The 8076-nt window shown below is 59.5% G+C and overlaps 1 protein-coding gene across 1 annotated transcript; it reads left to right on the forward strand.

Moving 5' to 3' along the window:
* The first annotated feature begins 2934 nt into the window (after positions 1 to 2934).
* LOC147965963 (uncharacterized) lies at positions 2935 to 3693 on the forward strand. The gene has a single exon (XM_087530669.1). The coding sequence runs from the start codon at positions 2935 to 2937 to the stop codon at positions 3691 to 3693; it is 759 nt and encodes a 252-aa protein (XP_087386795.1).
* Positions 3694 to 8076: the final 4383 nt, after the last annotated feature.

Raw genomic sequence — 8076 nt, forward strand, 5'->3', positions numbered from 1 at the left:
ATTTGCTTGAAATATTAACTTCAACTGAAGCTATTGGTGGTAGAGGAGAACGATGCCACGCACCCGCTCCGCTCACTCCCCCTCCCCCCTTGACTAGCCCCACCAACCCTGCCGCCGACGAGCCCACGCCGGTAGCCCTCCTCCCTCAGCTCCCCCCTACCCCCACCACCCCAGCCCCTCCCCTCCGCCCATGGCGCCCCTGTCCGACTCCGCAGGAGACCTCGACCTCAGCCCCGATAGCGCGCGCCGCTGGATGGAGTCCGAGGGCGAGTCCAGCCGGTCCTACAGCGACGTTGCCAGAAGCTCCCCTGCTCCACCAAGCCCGGCGCTCCCCGCATTGCGCCTCCCCCCTGCGGCTGCGCGTGAGCGCCCCCCCCCCCCCCCCGGAGCGCGCCGGCCGCATCTCGCCTGGGCCCTCGCTCCGAGGTCCACCGCGTCCTGGGTGGTGCGGAGGTCGACGCTGACGGCTTCCAGCTCCCCCGGCGCAGGAACCGCCGCCACCGCGCGCGCCCTGAGGCTGCCCCCCACGCCTAGCAACCGCCGCGCCGTCGCAGCCCGTCCCCGGAGGAAAGCGCCGGCCTCTGCTTCCGCTGCCTCGACCCCGGTCACCCTGTCCGGGACTGCACAAACGACGTTTGCTATCGACGTTGCCTCTACTCCGGCCACAGCTCCCGGGACTGCCACAAGTTCTGCCGCGGCGTTCTCCGTGCACCTCCCCGCGCCACCACCCCTCCCAGCCGCGGCGCCGTGCGCGCCACCGCTCCTGCATGCCCCGCCTACTGCTGACCCCTCCGCCAGCGAGCCGACCCAGCCCTCCACTCCGGTGCGCATGGTCATGTCCCGCTCCGTTGAGATGGAGGAGGCCGAGCTCGTTCTGCGGCGCTGGATGGTGGTTTCCATCACAGGAGCCAGGCCGGCGGTCACCCCGCGGGAGGTCGAGGACGTCCTGCACTCCTCCCTTTGCCTCCAGCCCGGCGACTTCTCCATCCACGTGCATGCCCCGGAGGATTTCCTCATCATCTTCTCCACCAACGAGATCATGGCGCGGCTCGCGGGCGACCACTTCATCGACGGCCCCGGCTTCACTCTGTCGCTCCGCCCTTGGAACAAGCTAGTGCACGCCGATGTGAGCTCCTTTGAGCACACGGTCCAGGTGGAGCTCCGTGGCATCCCTGCGAAGGCTTGTCACCTCTCCACCGCTGAACACCTTCTCGGTTCCAGATGCTGGATCAAGCGACTGCACCCGAGCACGTGCTCGCGCACCGACCTCGCCGTATTCCGGTTGATGGCGCGCACGCACGAGCCGGCCAGCATCCGCCGCGCGGCCGTCCTGGAGATCGTGGAATCCGTCCCCGCCGCCAGACGCGGCTCGCCGCTGACCATCCGCACACTGAGCTACGCTGTGTCTATCATGGTCACCGATGGCGCCGTTGCGCTTGCCGCCTCGACTGCTGTCGGCAACGGCGGCCCTAGTGATGATGCGTCGGGTGGCGAAGCCGATGAGGAGACACGCCGAGATGGGTCTGGTCGCGGCCGAGGCCGCCGCCGTAGCCGCAAGCGACGGCGCACGTCTGACGCTCGCGACGGCCGCGCGGACGGCATGGCGATCGACTCCATCAGTTGGCGCGCCTCCGATCACCGTGGCCGCCGATGGGATCGTCGTCGGCGCCCGATGGCCCGCCCCACGTCGTCGTATGGACACAGCCAGGCCGCTGCATGCCCGTACCCAGGGAAGGACGATGGAGCCCTGGCCCACAGCAGGCAGCCAGCTACGCTCTCGTCGGCTTTCCAAAAGAGGGAGACGCGGTGGAAAGAAAAAGCGCGCTGCTGATGCGGCAAGGATCGCCAAGGCTGCACCGCTGCCCGCTGGCCCGTCCTCTGATCCTGTGCTGCTGGGCCCGATGACGTCTGATGGCCAGCCCCCATTGGCTGAGAGCCATGCACCGCTGCTGTCGCCCCACGAGCAGGACCGATGCCTTGCAAAAGCTCTGCCGGCCCAGGCCAATCCTGACAGTCCCGCAGGCCAGGACTGCCCCACAGGCCACTTGTCGCTGGACTGTGAGGTGCCCGATTCGCCATCCCCACCCCCGAGGATGATCCTTTGTCGGGGCAAAGTGGTGTTTCGCCCCCGTCAGCGCCCGCAGCAGTGCTGTCCCACGATGACCGGTCCACGGACCCTGCTCCACTAGCGCATACTGGCCCACCGGCCCAAGCCACGAAGCAGGCCCCGCCATGCGACCACGAGGAAGGGCTTCTGGAGTCTCCCGCGGCCGCGCCATGCGCGCCAAGCATGGACCCCTCCCCTGCGGCCCCACGCGAGGGAGAGGCTGCGCTGGACAACGCATCCACGCCGCAGCCACCCCTGGACGGCCCACCTGCCCACCCGGCCCAGACTGCATGCACCCACCCGGCCCAAGCTGCATGCCCCGCTATGGAGAGAACTCCAACGCGCTTCGCCTCGCCCCCGGTGACCCTGCGCCGTACACGTCCACGCACTGGCGCAACTACAACGACAACCTGGACCCTTGGCGACTTCCTCGCTGCTGCCACCAAGCAGCTCGACGCCGCACTTCCAACTCCCGGGAAATGTCAGCGGCGATGCCCGCCCAACTTTGCCCCGCGACGTGGAAGATCTGCCTCGGCTTCGACATGCAAGGCGGCTGCTCCACCTACCGTCGAAAGACGTGCGCAAATCCATGTCCTGCGCACCCTTGGGATTGTTGGGCTGGACCAGAAGATCACGGCCACGGAGATGAAGACTTATGAGGGGCTCTTTGCGACGCCTCTCCCTATGGCTGTCCTCTCGGCCATGGCCGCGTTGATAGGCCGAGAGCTCCCCTCCGACCCCGCCATTGCGCCGATCACCACGGTGGTCGCTGGCAGCCCGATCGGGGCCTAGCTACGCCGGCGCGCCTGCTCGTCGATCTCTACTCCATGGATCATGCCCCCAAGGTCTTGGCTTGGAACGTGCGCGGCCTCAACCCGCGCGCTCGCCGCACCGCCATTCAGTCGCTTGTTGTAACCACCAATGCATCGATCGCCTACTTCCAAGAAACTAAGATGCAGTTAGTTTGCTTGTCGGTTTTCCTTGAGACTCTTGGCTCGGATTTTGACGACTATGTGTACTTGCCCGCGGACGGGACCCGTGGCGGCATCCTGTTGGCATGGAAGAGTAGAGAGGTGGCCATCACCGATCCTCTTTTCACTACCAAAGCCTTGTCTGCTAAGGTCTCCACCGCGTCTAGATTCGGCACTCCATGGTGGCTCACAATTGTCTACGGGCCCCAACTTGACGACGACAAAGTTGCCTTCATGCAAGAGCTCCGCGAAATTCGTGACGAGTGCCCCGGACCGTGGATGTTGTGCGGGGACTTCAACCTCATATATCACGACGAGGACAAAAACAACGGGAACGTCAACCGCCGCATGATGGGTCGCTTTCGACGCGTGCTCAACGACCTAGCTCTCAAAGAAGTGTACCTCAGCGGGAGACGCTACACTTGGTCGAATGAGCAGTCGCCTCCGACCCTTGTCCACCTCGACCGGGTGCTTTGCACCACAGACTGGGAGGAGCTTCATAGCGCGTGCTTCCTACGCTGCCTCGCCTCCGTCGTCTCCGACCACAGCCCCCTGCTCCTGGATTGCTCTCCGATAGCGCCTCCACACCAACACTTCCACTTCGAGGATTTCTAGATTCGCCTTGACGGATTCCATGATGTCGTCGCGGCTGCATGGCACTCCGTCCACGTGGGGGACCCATTCCGGCGATTCATGTTGCGCATGCAGGCCACCGCGCGCCAGCTCACTAGCTGGAGATCGCGGACCGTGGGCAATGTGCGCCTGAGGCTGGCGATCTCCCGCGAGCTTCTTCTCAGGCTTGACACTGCCTTGGAGAGTAGAGCTTTGTCCCCGCACGAAGACTGGCTGCGTCGCCAGATCAAGGCCTCCTACCTAGGCCTTGCTTCGCTGGAGCGATCCATCGCTCGCCAACGCGCCCGCCTTGCGAACCTCAAAGACGGCGATGCCAACACATCCTTCTACCACCGGCAATGCTCATACAGGCGGCAGAAGAACACGGTGCACAGCCTGATGGTTGACGAGGAAATCATCACGGACCAGGGGGACATGGCCGCGGCAGCTTATGCGCACTTCGACGCTCTGCTTGGCACCGCCGCGCCCCGGGAGTGCACTCTGGACCTCCCCGCCCTCATCACGCCTACCAACCTCGACGACCTCGATGCACCTTTTGACGCTGAGGAGATTTGGCAGGCCATCAAGCGCTTACCCGCACGCAAAGCTCCCGGCCCCGACGGCTTCACTGCTGACTTCCTGCGCGCATGCTGGCCCATCGTCAAGCAGGACCTCATCGACGTGTTCCAGCAGCTCTACGCGCTCCGGGGCCGTGGTTTCAGCTGCCTTAACCAGGCGCTCCTCACGCTGCTGCCCAAGCGCGCGGATGCTCGCTGTCTCGAAGACTACAGGCCGATAAGCCTCATCCACCTCGTCGCCTAGATCTTCACGAAGGTCCTCTCGCTGTGTCTCGCGCCCAAGCTCAATGCCCTCGTCAGCGCAAACCAGAACGCGTTCATCCCCGGACGCTCGTTCCATGACAACTTCGTCCTTGTCCAGCAGTCCGCGCGCCTCCTCCATCAGCTCAAGGCCCCCCGCTTGCTGCCGAAGCTCGACTTGGCATGGGCCTTCGACTTGATCAGCTGGCCGTTCCTCTTCGAGGTATTGCGCCAATACAGATTCGGGAACTGCTTCCTGGACTGGCTGGCCATTCTGCTTTCATCGGCCAGCACCAAGGTGCTCCTGAACGGCAAGCCCGACCCGACCATTTGGCATCGTTGCGGGTTTCGACAGGGCGATCCCCTCTCGCCCCAGCTATTTGTCCTCGCGGTCGACATGCTTAGCCGTATCCTTCGCCGAGCCACCGAGACAGGCATCTTGCAGCAGCTTCACCCGCGGCGCCCGATCCCGGCCGTCTCACTATATGCGGACGATGTGATCCTATTTTGCCACCCCACCCAGGGCGACACCATGGCAGTGAAAGGAGTCCTGCAGCTCTTTGGACGCGCGTCGGGCCTCCAGGTGAACTTCTTGAAGAGCTCTACCACACTCATCTGCTGTGACGCCGACGACGTGGCGCCCATCATCGACGCACTTGGCTGCCCCATCGTGGACCTGCCTATAACATATCTTGGCATCCCGCTCACGATCAAGCGCCCATCCGCTGCCCTGCTCCAAGCCGTGGTTGACAAAACTGCTGGCATGCTGCCTACCTGGAAGGCGTGCCTCATGAACAAGGCTGGCCGCCTTGCTTTTGTCAAGGCCGTACTCAGCGCCATCCCCATCCACTAGCTGCTCGTGCTAGCACCACCGAAGCGGATCATCAAGGCGCTGGAGAAGATACAGAGGGGGTTCCTTTGGGCCGGACGCGCCGAAGCCAATGGCGGCCACTGCCATGTCAACTGGCAGCGTGTCGCATGGCCGATCTCGCTTGGAGGACTTGGTGTCCATGACCTCGAGCGCACAGGCCTCGCCCTCCGCACACGTTGGTTGTGGCTAAGCCGCACCGACAGTGCCAGGGCTTGGAGCGGTCTTGACCTGCAGTTCTCCGCCGACGAGGGTGCCTTTTTCTTTGCCTCGACCACCATGCAGATAGGCAACGGCCAGCTCACCTTGTTCTGGGAAGACCGCTGGATTGACGGACGCTCCATCAGCGAGATCGCGCCGGTGTTATACTCTTGCATCCCCAAGAGACGCCGCAAGCTGCGGACGGTGGTGGATGGCCTTCAGGCCAACAGTTGGGCGCGCGACATACAGGGCACCATTGGGATTCAAGAGATCGGCGAGTACCTGCAATTATGGCACATGATTGAGCACACAATGCTCTCCGCCGAGCCAGATCATCTACTCTGGAAGTGGAGCTCCAATGGCACCTACTCCGCGTAGTCCGCCTACCTTGCCACGTTCCACGGATCCACCGCATGTGATGCTTGGAAGCTAACTTGGAAATGCTGGGCGCTGCCATGGGTACGCTTCTTCCATTGGCTCGCCCACTTAGACCAGTGTTGGATCGCTGACCGCCTTGCCCGTCGCGACTTGCAGCACCCCGCGTGCTACCCACTCTGTGACCAGGCGCCGGAGACCCTCCAGCATCTCCTCCTCGCCTGCCTGTTCTCCCGGCAGGTATGGTATGAAATCCTGAGCTGGCTAAGGGTTCCCTGCAATCCACCTGATGGCGAGCCATCAACCAACACCTGGTGGCTCTCCGTGCGGCAGCACACGCCCAAGCCTATGCGCAAGGGCCTCGCCTCGGTGACCCTACTCATTCCTTGGATGCTGTGGAAGCATCGGAACGACTGCGTCTTCGACAGAGCCAGCCCTTCTATATCTACGCTAATGGATAAAATCAAGGAGGAGGCGACCCTTTGGGCCAGAGCCGGCGCGTTGGGCCTGCGTGCCCTCATTCCCCAAACCTGGGATGTACATTAATTGCAGCACCCTCACTCTGTATAATTGCCTCCTAGGAGGATGTAACTGAACCCCCTTCCTCTTCAATGCAACGAAACGCAAACCTTCTGCATTTTCTCAAAAAAATATTAACTTCAACTCCTGGAACATCTCATATGTTCCATGACGTTAAAAACGCCTTTGAAGTCCCGATTCTAAGACGTTAAGCATGGTGCACTAAACTATCAAGTAGTCATCATATTGAGCTAGCCAAACGTTCAGTACGTCTGCATCTGCTCTTGCAAGAGGTCAGTCACCTAGCGGTGCATCAAAGACATAATTCTTCTATGCAGCAATGAGGATAATCCTCAGATCACGGATCCAATCCGCGTCATTGCTACTAACATTTTTCAACATAATTTTTCTCTAGGAACATATAAAAATTAAATGGGGAGCAACATCGCGAGCTATTGATCTACAACATAGATATGCTAATACTACCAGGACTAAGTTCATGATAAATTAAAGTTCAATTAATCATATTACTTAAGAACTCCCACTTAGATAGACATCCCTCTAATCATCTAAGTGATCACGTGATCCAAATCAACTAAACCATAACCGATCATCACGTGAAATGGAATAGCTTTCAATGGTGAACATTATTATGTTGATCATATCTACTATATGATTCACGCTCGACCTTTCAGTCTCAGTGTTCCGAGGCCATATCTGCATATGCTAGGCTCGTCAAGTTTAACCTGAGTATTCTACTTGTGCAAAACTAGCTTGCACCCGTTGTAGATGGACGTAGAGCTTATCACACCCGATCATCACGTGGTGTCTGGGCACGATGAACTTTGGCAATGGTGCATACTCAGGGAGAACACTTTTATCTTGAAATTTAGTGAGAGATCATCTTATAATGCTACCGTCAAACAAAGAAAGATAAGATGCATAAAAGATAAACATCACATGCAATCAATCTAAGTGGTATGATATGGCCATCATCATCTTGTGCTTGTGATCTCCATCTCCGAAGCACCGTCATGATCACCATCGTCACCGGCGCGACACCTTGATCACCATCCTAGCATCGTTGTCGTCTCGCCAATCTTATGCTTCTACGACTATCGCTACCGCTTAGTGATAAAGTAAAGCATTACAGGGCGATTGCATTGCATACAATAAAGCGACAACCATATGGCTCCTGCCAGTTGCCGATAACTCGGTTACAAAACATGATCATCTCATACAACAACTTATATCTCATCACGTCTTGACCATATCACATCACAACATACCCTGCAAAAACAAGTTAGACGTCCTCTACTTTGTTGTTGCAAGTTTTACGTGGCTGCTACGGGCTTAGCAAGAACCGTTCTTACCTACGCATCAAAACCACAACGATAGTTTTTCAAGTTGGTGTTGTTTTAACCTTCGCAAGGACCGGGCGTAGCCACACTCGATTCAACTAAAGTTGGAGAAACTGACACCCGCCAGCCACCTGTGTGCAAAGCACGTCGGTAGAACCAGTCTCGCGTAAGCGTACGCGTAATGTCGGTCCGGGCCGCTTCATCCAACAATACTGCCGAACCAAAGTGTGACATGCTGGTAAGC

Source organism: Triticum urartu, chromosome 6A (genome assembly GCF_056163025.1).
Source record: "Triticum urartu cultivar PI428250 chromosome 6A, HENAU_Tu73, whole genome shotgun sequence".
NCBI classification, from domain to species: Eukaryota; Viridiplantae; Streptophyta; class Magnoliopsida; order Poales; family Poaceae; genus Triticum; species Triticum urartu.

What these genes read in the sequence shown, in the direction of transcription:
- LOC147965963 (XM_087530669.1), top strand. Translation starts at nt 2,935, where the DNA reads ATGGATCATGCCCCCAAGGTCTTGGCTTGGAACGTGCGCGGCCTCAAC.